This window comes from Tyto alba, unplaced genomic scaffold, assembly GCF_018691265.1.
Source record: "Tyto alba isolate M040663 unplaced genomic scaffold, T.alba_DEE_v4.0 Super-Scaffold_13, whole genome shotgun sequence".
NCBI lineage: Eukaryota > Metazoa > Chordata > Aves > Strigiformes > Tytonidae > Tyto > Tyto alba.
Genome location: NW_024881275.1, coordinates 25333145 through 25361132, shown reverse-complemented (window position 1 = coordinate 25361132; position 27988 = coordinate 25333145). Strand labels below are relative to the sequence as shown.

The 27988-nt window shown below is 39.2% G+C and overlaps 1 protein-coding gene across 5 annotated transcripts in view; it reads left to right on the top strand.

The window, feature by feature from the left end:
* FER (FER tyrosine kinase) overlaps positions 1-9780 on the top strand; it is a 196971-nt gene extending 187191 nt beyond the window's left edge. For all 5 annotated transcript variants that reach the window (XM_032984034.2, XM_042787613.1, XM_042787615.1 and 2 more), the window contains one exon: positions 1234-9780. In XM_032984034.2, coding sequence (XP_032839925.1) covers positions 1234-1376 — 143 coding nt within the window. In that variant the 3' untranslated portion in view covers positions 1377-9780. The remainder of the gene's footprint in view (positions 1-1233) is intronic.
* Positions 9781-27988: the final 18208 nt, after the last annotated feature.

Here is a 27988-nt window from a genome sequence, read left to right as displayed (position 1 = left end):
TGGCCTTGCAGTGACATCAGCCAACTCCCTCAGCACTCATGGGTGCATCCCACCAGGGTCCATGGACTTACCTAAGTCCAGTTTGCTTAAGCATTCCCTGAGCAGATCCTCTTCCACCAAGCGTGAGTCTTTGTTGCTCCAGACTTTCTCCCTGGTCTCTGGGGTCTGGGATTCACGAAAGCTGGTCTTGCTAGGAAACACTGAGCTGAAGAAGTCATTCTGTACCTCAGCCATTTCCATTTCCCATGTTACTAAGTTTCCTACCTCATTCAGTAGTGGGCCCACATTTTCCCTAGCCTTCCTTTTGTTACCTATGTACTTACAGATATCCCTGGCCAGATTTAATTCCATCTGGGCTTTAGCTTTCCTAACTTCATCCCTGGATACTCAGACAATGCTTATGTATTCCTCCCACATTACCTGTTCTTGTGTTTTAATGTGTCCAGGACCTCCTTATTCATCCATGCAGTCCTCCTGGAATTTTTGCTTAACTTCCTACTCATCTGGAGGTTGCCTTCATAGCTGTGAGTACATCCCTTTGGTCCAGGCCATGGATGATATGCTGGAATGGCCACTTATCTGTGACTTCTGAATGATTAGCTGCTAATTTATTTACCTGTTCACTCTCCTACTCATCACCAAGTCAGAGACCTCCTTCAGTTGATGGCAGCAGAGAGATTTGAAAGGCCACTGCCTATCTAAACAAACACAAAGAGAAAGAGTTAAGATGATGGGAAAATATAAAAGTTAAGAAAACAGGAGGGATAAATGGATAAAGTGCAGGTGGGAAGGAAACTTCTTAAGGAGACAAAAAAGGGAAGAGTCATGAGAATAAAAGTTGATCCATTTTGAAAAAGAACAAAGAAGTTTACTCCCATCTTAATGTTTATTATTTATTTCCTCAGTGGGGGGGAAAAAGGGGACACAATTAAAATCTGGAGGGTAGCTACTTCCTAAGATATAGGAAACAAATGTATGCATGTTGCTGCCCTCTGTGGTGAGAAGCATACTAGCATTTTACCATGCCCAATTTAAATATCATTGGTATCTGAGTTTTGATTACTGTAATAATTATCTATCTTGCTTAGGTTGTATATTGAAGACATCCCTCATATTAGCTTGGAGATATGTTTTAATGCAATGATATTGAACTTCACACATTTATTTTTAGATTTGTCAGTATACATCAGTTTTCAATGCTAAACATTTTCCCCTTTTTTTCTTGTGTACCAGGCTACCGAATGTCAGCACCACAAAAATGTCCAGAAGAAATATATAAAATAATGCAGAGGTGCTGGGACTACAAACCAGAAAACCGGCCAAAATTCAGTGAGATTCAGAAAGAGCTGTCTTCAGTCAAAAAGAAAGTGACATAGTGATAAACAAGTGCCAAACTCAATGTGTGGGACTTTATTTTCCAGTGAAGTAATTTTTTCCCCTCAAACACTATGCGTTTATACAACATTATCTGCAATATTCTTCTAGGATTACTTTGAAATTATTTTTTTTTATATATACATGTGTACCGTCTTGAATGATGTCTACACCTGCATTAAAGACATATACTGCAAAATGCTATATATCCAGTCACAGTAATATTGTCATTTAGGTTACATGTAAACAGAAAAGCACATACTATAGATTTAAGGGACTGTGGCTTCTATCTGTTTTACAGCAAGTAACTGCTAGTGGCATTTTTCAGAGGTTTTCTACTTTAAGCTGTGTTCTCACTCTGCTATCCCTGTCCCATACGTCAACACTAGTATCACTCTAATGTGGTGACTGTCATACATATTGGCCTTAAAATTTAAGATAGTTTTGACAAGTATTTCAGCTAGAAACTTTTCTATTTTTTAAATTCTTTCTGCAACTGATATTTTAAAGTGATACTTTAAGGATGAAGGTCAGTTAGATTCTGGATGCAAATGTGCTTACTGAACAGTGAAATCCAGAATTTTCTTTTGTAGAAAATTGAGTTACTTGTGCATTTCTTACCATACTGTAGTAAATACTTCTGACTTTTGGTGTGATTTACTTAGGCCATGCCTTTTCTTCCTACAAAGCCATCAGAATTCAGTAATATGTCTCCTTTACAATGACCTATGTTTATTTAAGAAGCAAAAAATCCAATATCAAGTCTTGACTACACATGTTAAGAAATACTGCAAATCATTTGCCTTCCAAGTAATATGTAAAAGCAGTAGGCCAACAGAAAGAGGTTTACTAATGATAGGAGTAGATAACAAATATTGATCTTAGGGGAGTCAAAGAGTGTGAATTGCTAGATTTGCTTTTGATTCTGATTATTCCAAGAAACCAAAACAAAGAAGTGTGCTTAAAGCCTCTGACAGGCTGAGCAAGGCAGAGTAGAAATACTAACTTTATAACTTTTTTAAATCATTGCAATCAGATTTTAAAAGAATGGGGACAGGCAAGTTTTAAATGCCACCAGTAATAAAAACCTTGTCTATATAAGAAAAAAAGTCTGCCAAAAAGAATAAAAACTTATTAGATAGGGGAGGGAGGAAAGGCACAGTTTGTTACTCTGGCTCTGGGTCCTCTTTGCAGCTGTAACTATTTACTAGGGCCCTACAGAGAAATAGGAACATGTTACAGTATCCTGGTCTGAATTCCAGAGTTAAAGGTGCTTAAAATTTTTCCAAGAATTAACTTACATTTCTCAGATCAGGGGATGACAGTTGCTGCTAATGCAAATAAGAAGTAGGGACTGGAAGCAACATAGCATCTGCAATGTTATTTAGCCCTATACTTTATTGTTACAGTGGGATTGAGATGTAGTGAAGTCAGTGGCTACATTACATTTTCATTTCTATTAAGGTGATTTTCTATTGTCCACAACATTTTTGCTCTCTGAAGTGTATTTATAGTAGTACTGAGTGGTAATGTTTAAGGGCTATGTGTGACCAAAATGTGTAGTCTAGATGAGTTTGTCTCTTATATTGGAGTTAGTGCCGAAATAAAACAATGAATGATCATGCTGGAGCACATCACCTGTATTTGAAGTGGAACTGTCAGTATCCAAATGTAAGGCATGGTGACTGCTTCTTGGATTTAAGTGATTTTTTTCTTGGAATTAAGGAAGCATATATATACTCATGAAGGCAAGTGTTTGGAAAATTTGGTGGTATGAATTTAAATGTCCTTATAAGCATAGTGAATATATTTACTTAGTTCTATACTTCCAAGTAGCCCAAAGATATTTTTGAAGACCAATGGGAAACATTCTTATTAGTTTGTATGCTTTCAAGCAGTACATAAAGTTTGTGCCTTAATTTGCTAGTATGCTAATGCAAGTATACTAATATTTAAGGAATGTTCCACAATCATTTGGAAAAATCCAAGATTTATCCAACTGCAGGTCCTTATGTATGCATCACTAAAGTCTGCAGGTAATGATAACAGTGTCTCCTCTGTCAGCATTCATAGCTTCTCTGGAGAGTTAATATTCTTGTTCTGTGAAAGAGATGAACTTTGCTATATGCTCTCTTGACAGCAAAGAAATACTGTTTTATTTCTATAAGATAAAATACTGTTTTATTTGTCTTAAATTAACCAGTCACCATCCTGACTCTCAGGAAAAGATAAAAATTGTACTCATATTTTACTCTGAAATAGTTAACATTTGTAATTCATATCACACTTCTGTTTAAATTTAAAGACTTTTTAAAACATGAGATTTCTACAGCAGCAAAAAAATTTATTCTTATTCCTGAAGTAGACATCAATTCAGTTCAAAAATAATAACTCTTTGGGAGAATACCAGAATGAGTTTATACATATAGAATAAATTTAAACACAGGTACGTCTCTTCAATTATTTACACTGTTTTCTTATCATTAATTTGACAGTTTGTGGCAGAATATGTTCATCATGTTTCACCTGTAATTATTGCAGTTATACCATTTAGGAAGTGGAACCTTTACCTATAGATACTGGTTTTAAATTTTTGTAAAATTCTCACAGGGAAGCTGAAAAACAAACCTGCCATAAAATGAAATTTAAAAGAAAGATGTGGTATTCAAGAACCAAAGCCTCCGTATCTGCTTTCTATGGACTTTTGATGACTTAGTGTTGTATAGTTTAGCCAGATACTGGTCATTTAGCTCACATAATGTGTTTATGCTAGAGAATATAGAAAAAAGTTAAGACGCAGTCTCTTTTACAAGTACAGTGTTTCAGGTAGGTTCTTACACCAGCACTGTCCCAACCAGGGAGACCCTGAGGGAATCCTGAATTTTTTACACTGTTAAGTGGGAGAAACTCTGAATACTGTTAAGGGTCAGATAGAAATACCTCAGCCTGTTACGTGACATGGAATTCAACAGATTAACTGTTATTTTCATCTTTTTCCAAGGAATTGCATTCATAATTCTAAGAAATACTGTTTTGAGGGCAAAAAAATGCATCATTAGTTAGTTTTCAATAGAAATTAAGCACATATGCTAGCTTCAAATTTCAGTCATCAGTGAAATCATGAGGATTCTTAAGCATTTCAATTTTATGGAAGGTAAAATAGTGAAAAGTGTCTTGTCTGAAAACAAACCTTACTTCAGCAAAGTGCGATTTTGGGGAGTCAACATCCCACCAAGACGTTCTCTTTGAAATGTACATTTTCATTAGTTTCTATTGAAACCAATGAACTAATTTTTCATTTAGCAACTGCAGTTGTATTGCACTTCTTCGTAACAAAAATCTGCCATTTGAAGAGTTCCCTAATATTTTTACTGAAAGTTTTTATTGGAACATGTATCCCCAGAAGGCTATTCAGTAAGAACTGCAGTTTGTAAAGTAAGCCTGATCTTATTGATGAGAATCAGAAAACTTGTTAAGGAAATAAATAGTAGGTTATTCATACTTAAGTATTATTTCATCCATGTCTTTGACCACCTGTTATGCTTACTTAAATCCTACAAGCACATCACTAAAACTGACTATGAAGTTGCCCATTTGTTATCTCTTATAACTATTTTGTTTTCCCTTTTGCACCCATTGTAAAGATGCTAAAGAAAAAACACTTTCCTGAGGTTACAGAGTAACCAACTGTCAGAAGCATTTAAAAATCTCTTACCCCTACTCAGATTTTCCCAGATATGCTGCTGCATGGATATTAACAGTAGTGATTAAGTACTGGCCCTGTTTCCATTATTCTTACTGTCGTGTTCTCTAAATGGCAGTGCCACAGGCATGCTCAATACAGTGCAATATTTGAAGAGCTGAGTTAGTGTGTAAAAAGTGTCATCAAACATGATACTCAGGAGCAGTAGTTCTGAAAACGGTTGGTTGTCATAATTAATAACAACTCAATGTAAAGATAGAATAAAAAGAAAGAGGCTAATTGAGAGAATCCACCTTCTGTAACATCTGTCCTGTTTATCAGCAATAGAAATATTTGTTATGCCAGTGCACTTGGATTTGTAACACTTTTACGACTGAGCATAAAATAGTTTGCTATTAAAAGAAGAGTTCACCAATTATTTTTTTTTCCTAAAGATTGGAAGGACATGTGATATTGTTGGAAGCATTCTTGCTAGTCAAGTCAGGATATGTGGAGGGAAGGATACCCCTACTACCAACCAAGGTACATTTTTTTTTTTCTTCTTAGAATCGTATTCATGCAGTCCTTCACTTTCAGGGATACAGGACTTTAATTAGTAATTAGAAAGTATAGGGCAAGTCTAATATTCCTGAAGTTCCAAAAAAACATGAGTTTTTAAGAGTGATGTGGTAAATTTGAGACATCAGCTCAATTAAAAATGTTTTCTTCTAGTTTCCTTATGCACATTTAGTGTAAAACAAAGCAGTCCTTAAACAATCATCAGTAACAACTTACAGGAAAAATGCATCAACCTCAGAAACCTATCAAGCTTCTTTAAGAGTAACCTAAGTAAGGAATGTTTTTTATAGTCTTGTACTATAATTCCCCTAGGATAGGTTTCCTTTCTAAAAAACTAAAAAATTAAAAAAAAAAAATAAAAAAAAATACACAAAACTAAAAAAAAAAGCTTAAGAAGTTGAAAGCTCCAAGTTGAAACAGAAGAATCCTTTCACTTGCCACATTCTGAACAGTCTTTCAAGTATTACCACAATTCCTTTCCCAAAACTGATAATGTATCTGTGATTTCCAGCTCTTACATACCCTACAGCATTGCATATTAGTGCATTATTAACACCCAACCTTACTTTCAGACAAAGGAATGGAAGATTCTGTCATTAAAAAGTACAGCAAGTTCTGCCTGTTAGCTCCCACATTTTCCTTAACTTCCACATTCAGTTATTAGTCATTGTCTTCACTATGATGAGCACCATTGTTTTAAAATCAGCAGCTTATCCCCTAAATTTCACAGATTTGACTCTAGAAGCCAACTTGATTTTGGTTCCACATCAAATAAGCAAAAGCTGTTTCTGTATTTCAGCCTTACTACTAATCTACAAAATAGGAGGGTTCAGATATACATTTATTGTTCTCTCCAAGGGGATGCTACCTCCACCAATAACTCTAAGTTTCCCTTATGTCCCTGTTATGTCCTTCTGTCTCTTTGACATAAAATTTTAACTGGAATGTATGTCCAAGTATAGAACTTGGGTGTTAACTCTGAGTTGTTTCATTTTCAGGAAGTTGTATATTATTAGTTGTTTTAGAACACCCATTTTCTCAGACATCATCTAGATAGGACTTAAATTAGAATTTTCAGATGGTTTGGTTTTTTTTTTTTTGTGAGCTAAAGGACTAATTAGATTGCTAGCTACGTGTATTGTCATTTTGCAGCTGTTTCAGATTATAGCTATGAGAGAGTAGTTCATTTATAGATCTCAGATTATGTATGCCTTCTCTAAATCAAAAACTGTTAGCCATACTTACAAAAAATGGATAAATAAAGCCCTCAAATATAATTGACTGAGGTCATAAAGTGAAAACATAAAAGAGTCATGAAGTACATTCTTTCTTCCTCTATCCTCCCAGAATTGAATGCTTTGTAAATAAAACTTGCAATAACTGTTTTTGTGTTTATAGATAAATATGACCTGTGAACCTCTATGATAACCTAGGACTCACATTGCTACTAGCAAAGAAGGCTTGGAAAAAAGTGCTACTATTTGGAACTGTCATTTAGTTTTAGAACTACAAGTTTTTATAGATAAATACATAACTTAAGTTTTGTGAGTACAGTAAGAGAGACAGCACATACTTCTCCATGGAAACCCTTCATCAATTTAAGGCAATTATGCTTTTTAAATGGAAAATCAGATTGATCAGCAGTTCCTTCTAGATTACACATCTTGAAAGCATGAGCCAGAAGTTTTCACCACTAAAAAAAGATCCACGTTACTGTCTTTATATACACCCAGCTCAGTCTTTCTCAACACATAAAGAATTCCATAATTGTTAAATGCAGTAGTAATACAAAATCCTTGGTTAACTGATACGTAAACTACTTCACTCTGACCTTTTGCTTCAATTCTTAATCTTTCTGCTCTTTAAAAAGGGCTGCAATAAGTTTATAGTTCTAGCTGAGCCCTGCTGTAATAATCTGGGCTGTTGCAACTCCCACACATTTCCTAATTCTGATGGCTCCAGGTACCACAAATGGTGTCCTTTCATTTACCTCAAAGGAGTTACTATTGTGACAGAAAAGTTCAAGTATATCCCTGCTTTTGTTTGACTCAAAAATATTATAGTCATTATACCTTCATACCTGTGGCAATGTGTTTGTATGAAAATGGAAGTAACTGTGAATCAAGGTGAAGCACATTGTTCCAAACACATTTTTTGATCAAGTTACAAACTCTAAATATATCGTGAAATGTCCACATCATAAAGGACATCAGAAAAACAACATTCCTGACTGCCTAGTTTACAATACAGAGTATCCTGCCCCTACTAGGGAACAATATAAAACTATATATGCTCCTTGAAAAAGCAGTGATTTTGCTTTCAGACCAGAACTAAACAATACCTTTAAAATTAACAGCAGTAACTTAATTCCAACTAAGCCTTTTTGTAAACTTCCTTCTTCTTAACAGACCTTTCCAAATAGTGTTAATTTTTATTATTGTCATCCATTTTGCTGTTAGAAATTTGACTTCTGTATATCATATAACATTTACTTATACTGGTAATTATATCCACGACTGCCACCATGAAGTGCTGAGACTTGCAACTTCAGAAGATAAGCATTGCAAAGTCAGTAGACGTCTACAGGGAACTGATCTTTCACCAGGTGTCTGAGGTGATACGGCTTAATGCATTTTAAATATCACTAAAGTAATTGTTTCAATTAAAAACCTGTTACACAGTTAGAACGGTAGTATTCCTTGCTAAAGATACCTCTGCAATACTAATAATTGTATCTGACTTCAATTCAACAGTAAGGTAGAACTGTACCTTCTTTCCTCTCTAGTTTATTAGGGAAGGGAAATGTGGAGTTCAGGTAGCCAATTCAGATGCTGTCAGTGATTCTGATATGTAGTGTGGATGCAGCCAGGATGCCAGAGAGAAGGTCTTGCAGTCTGCATGCCCCTTTTTATAATACACCTATGTTCAGTAAAAGTCACTAATAAATCCATTGGAGACTAGAAGTCTGCTCTGTCTTAGAGTGTGGCTAATTCTGTAAAACACCTGAAGTTGTGATGGTGAAAGGAGAAATAGTGATCTTTTTTTCTTTGTCATGAAATGCAGAAATGCAATATTCAGTCTCTGCACTCTTTTCCTTCCTTCCACCTCTTGCTTAGTCATGTCACAGATTCAAAGTCTTCAATAGGCAGAACAACTAGAAAAACATACCTGTTTCTGCTGTTAATTGTATCATTACCTGTAACTGACAATTTAGCCTGTTTTTTTCCATCAAGCTTCCCACCTAATTTTCACTGAAATGCTAAAAACATGCAATAGGAAAGAACTCATGAGATAGGCTCATCACACAGGACACAAAAGATAAGCAGACTGAAAAGAAATTTTGAGGACTGAAAGCCAACAATGGACACCTATCTTGTCCCTTCAGTTAAAGGCGTGTGTGGTTATATGAATGTTCAAATGACTTCCAGAGATGAAACTCAGACTAAGATTGGTGTGACTACTATTTTTTCAGTCCATGTATAACTTATCCTACGTATAATTGTAGGCAGCTGGAGATAGAGGAGGGATGTTGGGGGAGGAGGGAAGGTTGTTTCAGTGACCTGTTAGCATGTGCAAGACTTTTGACACCAGTAACCTTGAACGGGGCACAGATACTGTTTGCAAAATTGTTTAGATATCTACTTATTTTTGTGCCAAAATATGCACCAGCAAGCAAGCTTAATATCAGGTAAAGCACCTTTTATACTCTTTATTGTTTAAACGAATATATTTGTGAAACAGATCGATAATACATAACACTGGAAGTGGGTGCTTCTTTCCAAAAGTACACATGTAAAAAAAAAAAAAAAAAAAAAACAACATTTGTGAGTTTATCTGGCTTTTAAGCAAGTCTGAAAATTATAATTATGTAATACAGTTGCCAGTGGTCTGTCCTTTATCATTTTAAATAGATCTGCATTTTAATGTTATTTATTTGCCAATTTTTTGTATACTTTAGGGTTACACTTTTGAACTCAAGCTAACTTTTTATTTTCCTAGGCGGTTACAAAACAGAATTTCAGAATTCTTGTAAACTGCAGACCTTTTCTGAATAGTCCTTTGTCTTTTCCTATGGACCAGTTACCACTAATGAGTCTGCAGTCCCCTTTTTACTGTACTCTTCCAATAAATGTAAAATATTTGTATTGAGCTGTCTCATTTTATGAAGTGTTTACAGGTTGTATTTATTCACTCATCTCAGGGCTAATGTGAAGTGTGAATATCCCACTGAAAGAACTTCTTCCACTGCCTTGTGCTCCCTGCAGGTACCCTTTATTTAAACACACAACAGTGGGTAGAAAGGCAGGTTTTTGTGTATCTGCACCCTTACACAGGGTTATTAAGCACACTGTGTGCTGGCAGAGCACTGCAATTTGCAAATCTTGGTGCCTGACTGAAGGAGTTAGCAAAGAAGCAAATTGATAGCACTGGTTCATAAGTGGGACTGAGGTACCTCGGTTTTGGGTCATAGGTTTTTTTTAATATAATACTATTGTTCCCTCTTATAAACTCTTAGAGGTATTTTTCCCCACCATCTCCCAATAATCATGAATGGGAGAGATGTAAGTCCAAAGTTCATCCCCTAAATTTACCATTGTGTGTTGAAACAAAAGACAACACGGCGTGTGATTGCACATAGCTCTGGTACAATTCTGCTGAGAGACTAATTCATTAGCAGGATAATTTTAGAGAAGGTTACTGCAACTAAATCTGTTCTGCTCAGTGATGCCTGGCCTCCAAATAATAAAAACATGTTGTTTGAAAACCTGCTACTGCCAAACATTAAGCAGCACAGGGTCATCAAATTTCCTCCTCTGAAGTGTCACAGCAGTTAATTAGGAATGGGGCTAAAGAAAGGAGTCTTCAAGGTGATCACAACCTTTGTACAGTCCTACACTTTTTCCAGTTTAGAAGTAGATTTAAAGGACATGGAGTTTAAAAAATTAAGTTGATAAGACCTCTTAGAAGATCCCAAAGGACATTAAGCACCTAAGGACCACTTTAAATGACAGATCACAGCATTTCCATGTTCTTGAGATGACCGATTTAGCTATGCAGACACATCTTCCCCTAACAAACTGAACAGTCTGCAGCAGCAAAATGTGTAGGAGAACACATGCCCCAATTCCAGCATGACCATAACACCTTACTTCCTATTTCAGTTCAAGTTTTCCACTTGGGACTTCTACTGACTTGTGAACCCTAACCTTGAAGGTACTGTACAACTGGCAAAACTCCACACAGAAGACATCTGGTCATGGAAGTGTTGATACTGGATAGCACTACTTGCATCCATCCAATGTTTTCTGATCATCCACCGTTTGTATGTCAAAGCTAGATTTGTTCTTTTTCTTTGCAAGTCACAGACATGCCCCCCTCCCTTTTAGGTCCAAATACTGTGTATGCAAAGATGTTTTGATACTCGGATACAAAACCTCCCTTGAAGTCTGGCAGAAATGTTTTTGTTAAATGAGGGAGAGACACTCAGAGGTACAGAAGAAGCTGGCATCTGAGGACTCCAAGCAGAATTATGTGCCTGCCTTCAGCCTGATGTAAGGGATTTGGGGAGTCAGTGGAAAAGCAGGGAGGGGGAGAGTTGTTTTGGGAGTGGATTGTTTCCTTTCCAGCATATTTAATTTAGTGGCACACTGGGTCTATTGAGTTCCATGAATGTTGCTCCTGGGTCCCTATGTCTCCACCACCTCCACACTCTGGGGGATTAACATGAGCCAGGGACCACAGAGGGCTCAAAATCCAAGTATTCCCATATTTAAGATGTTTGGTGGATCTACCCCCAAAAAACAAATAGTTCTGAGGAAACCTGCAATAGGTTTCACACGCTCGGTGTGGAGCCTGAGGACCATCACAGGTCACTGAGTATGAAGTTCCAGCAGTGCCAGAATTACAAGTTTCTGATACAAAAATGGTTTGAAGGACTTTCTAGTCTCCATCACACACATTGACTGAGGCCTCGCTGCAGCTAGATTTCAGTCCTTCTTCAAGTCATGGTCTAGACATAAGAAATGCAAAAATACGGTAACATCACTGATACGGTCTGAATTGCAGCTGTACACTTTTCACATCAAAGGACATGATACAGATAACCACAGGGAAAACACATCAATGGCACGTGCACACACCACTGACCCTGCAACACAGAACTCTTCTTTAATGCAGTTTCATCAGTATTCATCTCATCCATTCCCCTCAGTTTCTTGCAAGTCTGCTATAATAAAAGCACTGCTGCTAAACAGTCTGCAGAAATGCATCTGAACTAAAGAAATAGCTCTGTGTTGAGAATACAGAATAATGAGACACTGTGCTCTAATTTTCTAATAACTAAGCTCCCACAGCTTTCATTGACCTAATATTCTGCAAAGAGTAGTCAGGGAAGAGTAAAATCAAACTACTGGCTAGCTTTGAATCCTCAGAAGGACAGACTGGCATTTTACTATGCTGTAATGGAAAAAGTATGCATCTTTGACACACATTTTCGCCTCATGATGTATTAGTTCTCTGACAGCTGAAGGAAAAATGAGATTGCATTAGCAACAGCTGGAGTATATTGAAATATTTTTCTATTTCCTTTCTTAAAAGCTTGCATTGCTAAGTGTAATTCACTAAAGAGAAGGCACAGAGAAGGGTAAGTAGGATAATCCAATTGCTAAAATTTCATCTACAATCAGCAGCTGTGAAAGTTTGTTAACACTAACACATAGAAGTCACAGCCAATATAAAGTTAGGCCAACACATACTAAGACCTTACATAAAATTTTGACGCCTAAAGACCCTTGTTCATCTAAACCTACAGCCCTTTGTGTTCAAAAAATCCTTTCCAATACTCTGTAACCCTGAGTTTGAAATTTAAAAAATTCAGTGACTAGATCTAGCTAGATACAATTCGAGCACCTTCTAATATGAAGGATCTAGATAGGTAGTTTCCATTTCACTCATAGTTACAGACCCAGAGAGTGAAGTCTCTAATGTTTGGCCTGACTAGGGGTCATTTTTGTGCTATGCAGCTGATTTATTGAGAGATACCTTAACTTTCTGTCTTTCCCCAGACTTTGTGTAGACCTGGCCTGGGGTGTGGGACCTGGCAGATCACGGGTTGTCAAATTCACCTGAAGTCTGAGGAAAGACTAAAAGTCAGATTCTCAATAAGCTGCATACCATAAAAATAGGCCTATTCTCAGAAAAACAGGTGCAAAAAAATCAACAAGTGATACAAATGGGGAAATTCCAAGTTTTTACCTATATATGATTTGATTCTAGCCTAAACTGTATGCAAAGACTAAATTTTACTTGACATGAGGACTAAAACCAAACTGGTCCCTCACTTAAAGGCAGGTCCCAGTGATTGATTTTGCATTTGAAGCAGAAGCTGGGTTTTATATAAATCCAAATTTGCAGATTTAGTCATTGTATCTGACCTTAACCAGTCTACTGCATGCAGATTTTCCACTTGTGGAGGTACAGCAAGGGCTCTAGGTTTTCATTTTCAGGCCCTCCTAGCCCTCCCAGTGCTTCTGAGATGATATATGCCCCTGTATCTCTCTCCCCTTCAGGGCTAAACCTTGAGGTGTCTTCAGAGCACACCTCCTGAGCAAGCCTCATCCAAAACACAGCTGGGGACACGACTTCTCCCTCCTACTGCTACATGCCTGACCCAGTGTCGCCCACTGGCCAGCTTCTGGTCTTTCCCTTATGACACCTGCCCTGATTTTGGGCTGAGGGTTGAGTCTCCCACAGCGTGGGGCTGCCGGCATCTCTCTCCAGCTGTGGACATTCAGAAACAAAGTTGCCAAGACTCAAAAATCACAGCTTGTTTCACGCAGGAGTGCTTACCGGGCTTAAAATCAAGCCAGCGTGAAGCCCAGGATGAGAGGCAAGGAGTTTTTTTCAGTGTGCTCACTTCGGAAGCCAGCGTGTTCTCAGAACAACTCTTCCATTTCAAGTGCACCGTTCAAACGCCCTCGTGTGACCAGTGCAATGCCTTCCTCCTCTCCGGAGTATAGACCCCTCCCTTGGCACTGACAGTAAATTGAGAGGGCAGTGAGCACATCCATTGCATCGTTAGAAGACTCTTAGGGTATTTTATCACAAACGGGTGACCCACGCAATTCAGGCAAACTTGGATCAGCAGCAACAGGCCCGACTCCAAAACCCATTTTCGTTTTTAAAAATAGGAGAGCTTCCCAGCAGGTGCCCTGTGACACTGCTCTCCCAGCACTTTCTTGAAGCACTGTCAGAGGCAGAAAATTTTGCTTTCTTGCTGTGACATATATAGCAGGATTCCTGCTTGACATTTATTTCAGTCAGCTCTCCTTCAGACTCGGCATCTCTGTCAAGCTTAGGGTGTGAGCTTTTTAAAAGCAGCAATAATGTTTAAGGAGGAAAACTATGAAAAAACCCTGGTATTAGAATCAGTTGGCCAGCTTTGAAGAGGCTGACAGCCATGGCTGTCTTTTCCTACAGTAACTGAAATTTCAGATACGAGTGATGCTTTTAATAGTCTCAGACAATTGTTATTTGTACAAGCTAGCATGTTCATTCTCCACTTTTCCTTTACAGAAAAATAGGTTTGCCCTGCATTCCAGGACAGAAAATAATTCCCGTTGAACTTGTGTCTGAGCACCTGTCCTTTGATCCCATCACAATTTGTCTTCGTACAGGCATTTATATGAGACTCTTAAGAAAACAGATGCATTTTTCTGACAAGTATTCAACATATTATGGTAACTGATTATGAGGTTTCCTGAATTAGCTGAGCATTAGAGAGTTATCTACTGACATCCCCCAAACTCACCAGCTCCTGTCCCCAGCAATTACACTTGTATGTAAAGAACCTGCAGTGCAGGGGTTGAGTATAGCACAACAACCTCCTCCTTGTAACCACTGGACAGACTTAATGAAAAAAAAAAATATCCAGAGCAAGGAACTTTTAAAATTGTTTCATCATCTCAAACATTCTGACCTAATCCAGGCAGGACTAGAACTGTTGACATCTGCCTTTCCCTTTTTTAATTTTTTTTTGAAAGTTGGTCCTTTTAAAAAGATATGTTAGCCTCTCGTTTCCAGGCCTTCAATACAAGGCACACAGAGAAATTTTAAATATGAGGTGGTGCACATGAAGCTTCTTAGGGCGGAGCTTGTGACAGCAATCACACTCCACACTCCAGCCCCATGAATCTGAAATTGTCCTGTGTTGCAAAAGAGCTGCAGATGCACTGGTTGAAAGAAGCAGAGGAGCAGGGTCATTCAGGGCAGGGTCCTCAGGTAGGGGCAGAGAGATATGGGGAGAACCAGCTGCTTTTACAGTGCAAGCATCCTGTAGGTGTTTACATTAAACAGTCATTGCAGAAAAACATACAAATACTGAATATTCCTGGGAGACTCACCAGACCTCAAGGTTAACCAGTCCTCCACAAAATTCCTCTTTAAAGGTCCAGACACAAGCACTTCCCTACTCTGACCCCATGAAGCTTTTATTTTCACAACAGGAGGAGGCAAGTGGGGAGGAAAGTCCTTGCCCCACTGCAGTAACCTTACCTTTCTCAGCCTACACAGCTCCCAGGGAAGCTTTACCGAGGCCTTGTGAACAATGTAAATTGCCGCTCCCTGACAACCCAATTCCAGCTGTGGCTTCTGAACCGGGAAAAGCATCAAGACCCATTCTGCAGCTCCCAGGTGGGCTTCATCCAGAAATGTGAGTGAGACACCTGGCTAGCATGGAGGCAGCACCGAGTCTTCCCCCAGCATGGCTTGACCTGCCCTTTCAACAACCAATGTTGATAGCCATCAGCAGCCGGCACATTGCTGCCTTGGACCTTAGCGGCCCCCACCCACCATCCTGCATCCTTCCACGTGTCTGTCCCACTCTCTGAGCTGAAACACGTCACCTGAAAGCCATTTCTGAAAGCCAGAGACTACAGATGACTTTGGAAAGCATAAACAACATATGCCACAGTCTGTCACTCAGGGATTATTAGGTTTATTTCTAGAACTCCTCTAACTACAAGTTCACTGTGAAATACAAGATTTAAGTGAATTCAAGCTAGGAAATGGGAAAATCCGTGCAGCCTTTTAATTTTTCTGCAGTTTCTTCATGATCCACTTATAAGCAGTATCTGTTTTGCGGTCTGACGTTCATCTACACTGGTTTACAAGAGCTTTCACTGCGGGGTTGGAGAATAGTTCATGAAGGATATGTTTCAGAAAAAAATTGTGCTATACAATTGCAGAAAACCGAAGTTCAGGCAGTTCACACATTTTTATGCTGTTATTTGATATTATAGACATAACACTAGACTGTTGAATTTTACCTTACATACAGAGCTATCACCACCAATTCATAAGCCATTAAGACCTGATGGTTATCTGCAAATACACGATCCATCTCTTAAAGCCCAATTTCTATGCTCAGTTCATGTTGACTAGAAGAGGGGCTGGGGGCCTGGTTTATGTCAGAGGTGCTCGCAGCACTGCCAGGTGGGCAGTAGTCCTTCTCCTCCCATCTTCCTTCCAGCCTCTTTTTGTCAGAGAAAGGCGATGTGCACACTCATCTCAAAAGCCACAGTCACATATTTGTGGGGGATGATGCCCCTGCACCCACTACGAGCCCCTTGGCAACCAGAGACAGGCAGCTCAGTGGCTTCCAATGAAGCTCGGGGCCAGGTGGTGACCACTGTCCTCAGCTTTGCCTGCAACATCTACCGGTCCCCCACACCTAAAAGGAAGTGCCTTATGCAAAGCAAGGTGAATGTTCCTTCCCCTCCATCTTCATTTTGCACTTCACAGGGCTGATGGTGACATCAGACAGAAGGAACAGAATTGAAAAGCCAATATTTTATTGTTTGAACCAAGCACCTGATTGTGATGGGGAAAAAAAAAAATAAAGCAGCATAATTATTACCTTATTTCACAATTAAAATAGACTTGACACTCCAAGACATCTTGAGGTGCTCTTGCTGTGAGGTTAACAACAGCTTACATGCCAGAAACACATTTCCCTAAAACTATGAGTCAAGCAAAATTTGACAAACATCAAAAATCAGAATGTAGCCTGTCTTTCTTTCATTCTTGGTTATTATTAATATTCTTTAGCCACAGGAATATCAAAGTCTTTGGCATCAATGGATGCAATTTAGCTGCTCCCTAGAGATGGCTTTAGAGAACGTGTAATCAATTTTATAAATGAGCAGCTGGCCTGCACAGCAAGGTGCACTCCACATTTCACCAAAATTAATAATGAATTGCATGTACTCTGCATTAAGAAGATTTGCATTTCTCTTAGAAACTGTTAAGATTAAGTCTCATTCCTTTCACTTGTTAAAAGACAAACTAAAGCCTGGTTGTTACTTAATGTAAGCAACTTTTATACTGTGTACCCATGCCCAAATACCATCAGAGAGAGCATGTCTTGGAGGTGGCTTCTAGATATGGGCCATGGTCAGGAACTCACATCAGAAGCGGCTTGTGAATATCAGTCTGCCCAGATCCTGTGGAGCCTTCAGTGGTGACAGATTTGGACTTTGTCCTTTACTGGACTCACAATTCGATAATCTCAGCAAAATAGCAAGTATTTACTTTTATATTGAACAAAAAGTATTTCACTTCAGGAACAGAAAAACAAATTTCAATGCCACATCTATTTCTCTCAAACTTAGTGATCTCTCTGATCCAGGACAAAAGTTTGTCCAGGCTCAAGGGCATTTTTGTTGACTTTCCACTGGCCTTTCAGTCTATAATGTGATTTCTTAGGTCTCTGTGTGGAAATGATTTGTGACTCTCATATTCCCTTTGAGAATAACCCATCCATTATATAGCCTCCAGCAAAAGATGCATGACAGGTCTTTTGAGGTCAGATAGACTACTGTAATGCTTCACATGGGCAGGCATGTCATACCTACGTTTCTTGTGGTTCCCATAAAACAACAAAAGCAAGCAGAAAGAAAAGAAAGAAAAAGTGGAAACTATGAGACCAAGCACCCACCCTTTTTACAGGGGCACATTCACACTGAGATGTACACTTTCTTCTGACAACACAGACGCTGAATAAGTATCTCTTTAGCTCCCCTCCTCCTTTCCCTAGGAAATGTTGTCCTTCCTCCACCAAATGCCAGGAAACCTTTCCTGAGTTTCCTAGGTGTGCCTGATAGATTTCACTGGCACTTAGATTTTGATTTCTTATTAACAGACATGCTTGGAAGACAGCAGGAAGGGAACAAGAGTGGCACCATAGCTCAGAGCTGGCACAAAGATGTCTGTGGATGTTGGTTCTTTTGATAGTGTTGGCTCATTTAGGAGAAAGTTGTGGCAAGAGTGATGAAGGCTGTGTAGATTATATTCAGCAACAGCATAAGCTAGGAGAAAAAGTGCATCTGTGGGAGCATATAGAAATACTGCTAGACTTCATGCTCTGTGTGCTGCAGGAATTCAGCACACAGCCCCAAGCCTCATGACATTGCTGTAGGCCTGCTGTGTCCCTATACTTTTTAATGAGTTCAGCACAACTCTGCACAGGTTTTAACACACAACCATTTTTTTTGGGCACTTCAAGCTTCTGATGTTAGAGAGATGCAGAATTAAACACAGCACCCAATAGTCCTACTATATCACTGTTCATATTGTGACTTCCCTCTTTTCACTACATGGGATTTGATAAAGTCAGTGAAAACCTGGATCATCACATCTGTATATATGCCAAAGAAGACCATGCAGAGATCTTGGCACCGCGTTCTTCTTCCAGCACTGAGGCTGTAAATGGCAACACTGTGTGGAATAACACTGACTTTTTCAGGTCTCCCCAATACTTAAGCAGCATTCGAGTAAGGTAGTTAAGGATCCCAGCTGTTGCCAAAAGCTGGCAAGACTCTGCTGGGAAACAGCTTTATGCTGCTGACATACCTACAGCTGTAATCCCAATCAAGCAGAGCAGCTGTTCTAGTGGCAGTTCCAAAAATGGCAATGACAATCTCTGCAACACTGTCCTCCAGATGGTAACCATCTCCAGTAGCATGGCCAAACAGATGTAAAAGGGTCTGCTTTTGACCTCTGAGCATCTCTTCTCTTCCTTTTGATGCCCTAGGTATGAAGACAGGGGACATGGGATCCGAACACAGAGTGTAGTAGTTACTACTCTCAGAAAACACCAGAGCTCAGTTCTGCTCATTCAAGGCAATGCTTGGATCTAATTTGCCTTGTACTGAAAGCAGCACAGGGGTGCTCATTGTGTTACCCCAAGAAAAGGATTCTTTCACCCTACATGCAAGCTAATACACACAGAGTTGAGATGTTTATTTTATTTCATGTCTGTACAGAGGTGGGTACTAGGTGACAATTCCACTAAGCTAGCACACTGCACAAAAGAGCTTCAGTGTATTTATACACTTCAAACTACACAGATACACATTCACTGTAATGACCATTGGTTAGTTTCTTATCGCTTTGTCCCTCATTTCTTAGCTATAATTAAATTAACCTTGCTTGCTATGAAAGTTAGCACACATGCTCCTTACAGGTGCGAGGGGTCAAGTCTTTTGGGTCTTGAATTGAGTCAGTGGTAGTGATCTTCCCCTGCTGCCTTTGCCTTTCCCCCAGTTACCACAGAGTTTCTCTGACTTCATGCTTATTGGGTAATCATCCAGCCTTTGTCACCTTCTGAGGCAGGATGTTCCCCTCTTACCAATGCTTCAGCTCCTCTTCAAGGGTATATTCGTTAACAAGGCCTGCCAGTCCTTCACAATAGAACCAATGTTCAGTGGTCCTCCTTAGAAGATTTAAGTGCAATATATTTAATTCTGACTTGAATAGTGTCACTATAACCTAGGCATTAACCTGAACATATGGTTTTACTTATACTACATTTGCACTGGGTAGCCCTTTCACTTCTGCATTCTGCTTCTTGATTATTCACTGTGTTTGTCTTCTCAGATCACCTACCAATTTTTTAACACCTAGAATTCACAAAAATGTCATTAAGTTCTTTGTTTCTGAATTTCTAAACAAGCTCATTCCTTGTCTATTAAGTAATTTGTCTTAAATTCTATATTTTTAAGGGAGCTGTAGACCAGAAACAATCTGTTGCTAAAGCTTAAAGATTTTTCTTCATGTGAGAAGCTTCCTTTCCCTCAAAATTAATACCACAGCCTCATTAGGAATGAGCCTATTCTTCCTGTATTTTGTACTGAGCCTCTGGAGAAATGTTTCATAATCTAGGATTGAGGAGGGCATTATGGTGCTTGTGTGGCACTGACACTCCATATGCAGTCAGTAGACAGTTATTTTCATCCTCCCTTTTGAAAGCAAGGTTGTTTCCCAAGAGAGACCAATTTGTATTTCAGAAAACACATTTCTGTTTTTTTCTTATTCTTTTGCTGTTGTTTCTGGGAATAGGCAGTACACTGCAGCATGTCAAGTGGAAAAACTACAGGAGGCTGACGTGCTGTGCCATTCAGATCAGGTCACACCATAGTGACTTGGCTGTGGCAGCACTGCCAAAGGGAATGGCTTACCAGCAAAGCCAGGACCTCACCAAGCTGGAGAGAGGAGATCAAGTCCTCAGAAAAAAGCACAGAATTATTCAATGGCTAGGGATACCCGGGGACAAGTACCTGTCTAGTCCTCCTGATCAAAATGGTTTCCTGTGTGGTTTTCATTCCTCTCTTTAACAACGAGGCTGAATAGCTGGCACCCGTCTTTAATACTTATTTAGGAAGCAAACTAATGAAAGCTAGTAAGAGGCATTATGCAGGACCTGAAAAGTAACATCAGCCTCACCTTCCCAGTAAAAGCTGAAAACAGCTGCTCTTTCATCATTCTCTGACAGCAGTTGGAACCATGAACGAAAGGCTTTGTAGCCCCCCATATTCTTATCCAACTATGTAAATGCAACGGCTCACACAAAAACAAAAGCTAAGAAGATGTTATATTTTCAGACATTTGAGATGTTTACTGCTTTTACTTGTTTTAAAGATGGACCCATTACATGCCTACAGTTGTTTATTTGCCCATCTGTGCAAATTTTGAGGAGCAAAACTTTCAAAGGCTTGGATAGTTTTAAAATACAACCTTCTTTTTATAAGTAAATAAAGCAGTCTATAGACAGGAAGCTCAGACACAAATACAGCTTTAAAGAAAAAGGGCCTGGTAGGGTAAGTAATCTACAGTGCATGGGCAAGCTGAGAGCTACACAGGACTGTGAGCCATAGCATGCCTTATAAGAGCTGCTACTCAAACGCAATTTTCACCTGCAGGGTTGGCCTATGTTATAGGGATGGCAGGGCAAAGGGGAAGAAAACCTACACGTGGCATCTTGACATCCAAAGCAGCAGACCCATTTTACACCAAGCACTTTGAGAAGCTCGTAATTCAGCACCCAAGAAAAATTCCTCACTACCCTGCCTGCACATGCAGGAAGGCATCTGCACTCTGCTACCTTTGATGGTTGGTGTGCTGTACTATGTGTGTCAAGGGATTGAGATGGCTCTGTAGCAAATGTTTGTGGTAAAAGATACAGGAGAATATTCCAGCAATCTGAGAAAATAGAACACTGCATAAGGACCCACACCCCACCTCTTGATGCTTTTATTAATATTTAGGTCTCCTCAAGAAGTCTGCCTGTATCCCCCACCAAATCTTTTCCTCCCTAATCAGCAAGAGCTCTAACCAGTTGCAAGTAGGAATTAATCTTTTGTGTCACAAAGAATTTTCTGGTGGGATACCATGCACACACTTCTTTTTTTTTTTTTTTTTTTTTTTTTTTTTAAGAAGGCTGTCACCAACTTACACAGTTGTGAGAGGAAAGAAAACAGTGAAATGAAAGTGAAACCCTGTATTGAGTTGTAGTATTTAATAACAGTTTCTTTTTTTGTTCCTAGTAAAAATTTAAAGAAATAGGACTAACTGTCAAGTTAAGTCAGCACATATTATTTATGCATTAGCAAAGATTATTCCACAGTTCAGTGCAATGGTCACAGTCTTCAAACAGAGGGTGAACACAAGACAATGTAGCCTTTTCTAGATGAAAAGCCCATCAGAAAAGCTCCTGTTATAACTATAATCACAAGAGACACACATGACAAACCACATCCTAACCGTGCTGCCCAAGGGATTTACAGTAGATTTCTGTGCAAACATTGTTCAATCAGGCATTTTTCTTCCGTGGGCACCCTGTAGGCAAGCACAGACAGTGGAGACAGGAGGCCAGGGGTGTTACAGCCGTTACCTTTCCTTCCCTTCCCATAACTCTTTCTTTCCCACTTGACACTGCATGCAGGTTGAATTTTCTTGTTATTGATTACATAGTAGGCACTACATTGAAGGTTTTCATTGCTATCTGAGAGCTCAGTGACTACTGGAGCTGAAAAGGAATGCATTTAAGTTTCATGAGGTAGACAGGAGGGGGGGTTATCAGTGCCAGAGCACAGCACCCTGAAGCTCAGCCCTTCTCAAAGCCTGCAACAGAACAAGTTTGCAAGTGCCATGCAAGGTTGCATTGATGTCCCACCCTGCTTCCCTAAATCCTCTCCTTCTCAACTGTCTCCTTGCTTGTGCTAGTGTTAGAAAAAATACATGAATGCTCAGTAGAAAACATTCAAATCTTCAAATGCAACAATTTTTGTCTATTCTTGTTTCCCAAAACACAGGCACTGCTTCTCTCAGAAAGAGATTTCACTTCAATCTCTAAGTTTGTTTATTTTATATGCATTTTTTCCTGAAATTCCTCTTTCAATCTCTGCTACAGTGCTTGAGCCCTGTGACAGGTTATTATATCTGTTTGAGAGAAATCGCAGTCATCTTGCTCCATACCCAGTTTTAAAAAAAGGCATAGAGCAAATTATTAATAGAGGTGAATAAGAGGAGACAGAGCTTCTCTGTTACGTTCCTGTCCAAATGCTAACATTTTAAATCAAGCTCACATGATTGGAATGTGCTTCAGTGACACTGACCATGGATGGGGGGGAAAAGTGTAACAACATCAAATTAAAAAAAAAAAAAAAATTATCTTCCGTGTGAATTCAGACTTGCTGCCTCAATGAAGCTATGCATGAACAGCATGGTTACTAGCAGTATCCAACCAAATGGTGATGTCACTGGACCAGCAGCGCATAACAGATCAAGACAATTCATGACAGAGCCTTTACCTTGGGTTGCCCCAGGCACAGGGCTCAGTCTTCTGCTAGTCAGACCCTCGTCTGAGGGCTGCCCAGGCCCCTTGGAGGAGAGGCCAGCCTTCAGGGCAAGGGAGCTTAGTGGGCAGCCAGCTCTTGCCCATCAAGTCCACCCTGGCTCAGAGCAGTGAGGCGGCAGCCTGCTCTCCACATGGTTTAATGGCTTCATCCATCCATCACTCTTCATCACACACCACTCACCCATTCACAAAACTTGTGGGTAGAGATTTTACAGATGTCCAACTTCAGTTGCAGTAAAATGCAACTCTAAAGAGTAGTGAAACACTTGCAGAAAAGCAAACATAAAGAAGAAGTTTTATGGTAAGTGTTATCTTTATCTTGTCTTTTTAAAATTTCTTGTTCATGAAGATCAAAGTTTTATCTGAGGAAATAACTTCCTTTGAATTTCTTAGCTCTGTTTCAGAGATGTATTAAAAAAAAGTCGCAGGGAAGGTGTGACTCTTATCGCTTCTGTGTTACCATTAAATCCATATGGGTTAGCTCAAATATAGACTGGTTCCAGCACTGAAACAATGTTCATTATTTGATGCTGCAAGCTAAAGACACTAATCTTCCACAAAAAAAATGCTATTGTAGTTTAATTGCTTTGAATTTAGGAAAGGGTACATTTTTTACCACCTTCAAATGCAGTATCATCCAGGAATTAAGAAGGCTTTAGGTGGGTCCTCAGAGGGTGCTGTCACCAAGCTGGTTCAGGTAAAAGTGGTGACATGAGTAGGGAGTCCCAGCCAGGCTGCTGCTCAGTCAGTGTCTCCTGCTGGTGATGCTGATGATGAATCAGTTGAAGTCAGGAGCATCATGGAGGGCTCATTTACACTATAAATCTGCTTTGAATCAGGCAGAACATTCAAACACGGTATATTTGGTGACTCCAAGAGGAAAGTGACTGAGTGGACTTCTGTCTCTGGGTCCCTTTGACTGTTCCTTACTGACACTGGAATTGGCCTGGTTGTTGATGGCAAGTGATTTCAATGTTTCTGTTGCCTTCAGACTCAGGTTTCAAGCCTGATGAGTACATTGCAGCTTTCCCTTAGAGCCTAGGCAAGCCAGGACTCTGATTTGGCAAGGACCCTTCAAGGCAGTTGATTTGTCACTACCCCTGTAAATACCCACACAGGCCTTCTGTATGCCCTAGCATATATCAGTGGTACTAGAAATAATTTTCTTTGCAAACAGAAAACCTTTCCTTCCTATATCCATGTTGCATTTAGACAGGTACTCAAAAGACACAGAAGTTTTAAATAACATTTTTTTTTAAGTGGATATGGATACCATCAGCAAGTGTTAACTTTCACAACTGTCCTTTGCTTCAGCACTATTCCAAAGCTCTCAGATTCCACACAACCAAATTGAAAAAGCAAATTTACACTTCTGAGACTAGAAAGGGTCTATTGAGATAACTACATTAAAATACAAAACAAAACCCAAACCACAGTAAGTGTGTTCTGTCTTTTATTCCTACTCTTATGATAGTGCTACCATGGATAATGTATTAAAATGATTTTTGAGTATTTGCTTAAACACTGCTTATAGTGTTTAGTGTATTCATAACAAAAATCATCATGTCCTTATGTTCATGGTTTCAAGTTCTGCACAATTAGGATATATCCATCAACATCATCATAAAGCATATGTCTGCACTATAATCAAGTCTAAATATATATTGTTACAGTCTCCTGCAACAAAATACTATGATGCACAGTTTGGAATTTTTAAAAAGACACATCAGTCTTAAAACCTTTGTACTGAAAGCATAAAGAAAAAAAAAAATCAGAACCCTCCTGACTCTGACTTTCAGCTCCCACATACATGAAACACTAGTTTGGTTCATAAACTGATCAAGATGGGTTTTAAAAAATAAACGCTCTTAAACACCCCACTATTCATCTTGGAAATTTGTTTCTGAACTTGTTGCTCTGACTAGAAGCTGCTTCCTAGCCATTCCCCTATTCATCCTCTTTTATTTGTGTGCTAGTAATGCCTTTCATCTGAAAAAGTTCCCTTCCTCCAACCCTGGACAGTTTGCTTCATCAGGGTTTGATCCAGCATCCTTAAACTGCCATCAAGAATAGCAGACAACAGTAGTTAAAGCTCCCACATAGGCAATACATTTCTGCAATATACACATTGTGCAGGCTGTAGGAATTAATGGCTTCCGACGCCTTGAACATCTGCTCCCTGAAATCTATGCCAAGTCTGTTGCATTGGAGCTACAGCGGTGGACATAGTAGAGGGCAGGCCCTTCCCCGCTGTCCTTCACAGTGAGACTGGGGTATCTCCTCCTTCCAGCCCAGCCGAATGGCCATTTAACCACTGCCCCTTCTACAGGTTAAATGGGCACAGAGGAGCGGGCTGGCAAAAGCAGCAAGCCAGCGGCCTTGCTCAATTCTTTTACGTTTCAAAATTCAGCGAGGGAGGAAAAGGAGGTGGAAATAACCACCCAAATGCAGGTGAGGAAATAGAGTGGGGGAAAGCATCACTGTAATCACTGATATACAGGTATATCTGATCTAGCACTATGCTAGCTGTCTGACACAGGTAAAACTTGCAGCTACGGTAGCACTGGGCAAAGTTAGTCACTGCTGAACTGAACATCCTCACTGAAAGTCAAAAGTTTGCAGTGCCTGACACAGGGGCCCAAAGACTCCAGCAGGAACCATGCAATCAAACAGCTTTATTGTTATAGATTTCCAGGAAAGACTGAGAGACGCTTTTAGACAGTGAGAGAGCAGAGAACATCTCAAGCCTCTAGATCTTTGAAAAAAGTCTGAGTAACTGAGGAGAGAAACCAACAAGTCTTGCAGAGTGATAAATGAAATTCAAAAGGAAAAAAACAAAACAAAACACACTTGATCAGCTGAAGTTCATTTTTAGATGTGACATAAGAGAGCTCTCAGATGTTCTTTACCCATGGTAAATAGCAATGATGCACTTAAATGTGAATTGTAGACTTGCACTTGCTATAGAAAAAATAACTTGCAACTTGTATGCTCTTATACTGTTTGTATATTAACTTCTCCCACCTCAGTGTTCTGCCTGGGACACTCAACAGCTTGTTTACCCCACCACTGCCTACGTTCTCATTGAGAATTTTACATCTACATGTGTACATACAATGTCCACAATATTGTGACATTAGTGCTAGGTACTGAAATAGGAAGAAAACAACATCCAATGCATGAAAAGAAATAAGGGAAGCTGCATACATAAAAAGTTGTCAGATTCCTAATATAAGTAGGCTGAAATAAATTTTATTAAATCCTGGTTAGTTCTTTGGGATGATCCTTGTAAGAATATGAGAAAGTACTGCCAGGAAGCAAAGGCTTAAATTCAATGTTGCAGTAAGTACAATCTAACAGTCTATTTTATGTGAAGAAGCAATAAAGCAGTTGATATTTTTTTCTGTATTTGAACCATGGAAAAACATCCCCTGCTATTGTTGAATCATTTCTAACTATTCTCCATAGCCCACTACATGTTTTTTGGAGTTTGTTTCACCTCTTCCGGCTCCTGAGGCATCCTCAGGAGAGGACAACTCTGGCTAACCAGAATATTTCAGTTATCACCTCCTCACTTCTGTAAATTAGCAATGAAAATATTTTGATCAGCAAGTTATCTGCATTCTGGTTCACAAAGCTTCTTGAGAGTTATCCTCCATGTTCTCTTTTCTGATCATGCATTCTCAAATTTCCACCTCTCAGCATGGACAGAACAGATAGGTAGAGAAAAAAAATCTCTTAAATCTCTTCTCTCTTAAATAAAATGCTGCCTGCTTGAAAACAACACAGAACAAAAAAACCACAGGTACAATCCCTTATAACCAACATAGCATTCCAAAACCAACCTCCATCCCTCCCTGAAAGCTAAAGCATCCTTTATTCTGGTCATAGATGCTGTACACTCCACACAATATAGCAATTAATCACCAGAAATATACAAACGCAATGCCTGTTTTACAAAACTCATCAAGGGGCACATGCCCTCCCAACTGCAGTACAAGTTCTGATTAAAAACAAATTTCTCTGCTGATTGTTTCCTGTGTAGAAGAGACATTCCAACTATATTTATAGAGAGCTTAAATTTCAGCTCTACAACTCAATGAGCAATCCTATGGAGAATTACGAACAAAAGTTTAAAGAGCAAAATAAGAACAAATATCAAAAAGTAGTTTCCCACCAGGTCACCTGGGAAAAGAAGTTCCTGTTTTGGGTACAGCAAAGCACTAAGAGGAGCCAGGGAGGTTAGAAGGCTGGAAGAGATAAAGTATGTGTCCAGAAGCACAGCATCTTGACTTTATCCAATAATACATATTATCTGTTCTTATCATTGTGATACTACCTTTTCAATGTCCGTAATACCTCTTTGAAGTAGAGCTGTACCTTGCAAGGACACATAGCACTGTCTGTTTCTATGAATCTTTGCTGTCCTACATATTTGCTATCTCCTGCTCTAGCCACAACAGTGTTACTACTGTTACAGCAGAACAAAAACTTTAAGGAAGGACAGCATGATTTACTTTTGTTAGATGTCAGTATCCTGTTTTAAAAGTTGTAGTTGCATATTTAGGAGATATGGTTAAGATAGCAAATATATAAGCACCCATTTGTCCTAGAGCAAGATCAAGTTAGTGAATACAGATGTTCTTTTGTGTTGTCTCTTTATGCCATTATTTGATCCAGATACATGACAGGTGTGCTGCACAGGAGGTTTAAAGAAATATTTCTGCACAATTTTTCATCCTCCTCATAAAGTATTACTGGTTTCTCTGACTGTGATGTATATTCTCTGCTTTTGTTTTCCATGGATCCTAGATCATAAAGGAATATTAAAAGAGCCTGTTTACTGCACTTACGTAATGCAACGACATGTCTGAAGTGTTGAATTAGGATTTCAGGTACTATTTGTATCTTAGGGTTTGACACATCAGTTTAGAAACTTGCTGCATCAAATTACTCAATTACTCATTTTATTGCCTCTTAAGAATTGCTTTTGTCAATTTATCCTCAAATGAAGGCTGTTCTGTCATTAGTCAGAGCAAGTGGGTGGTCTGCTGGAGAGCATCGCACAGGAGACTGTACAGAAGGATTTCTGTGCTAAATGTCACCCCTAGACAACCTGCAATGACTAACAGCATCACAGCTGCTAGGGTGCTGTTTAA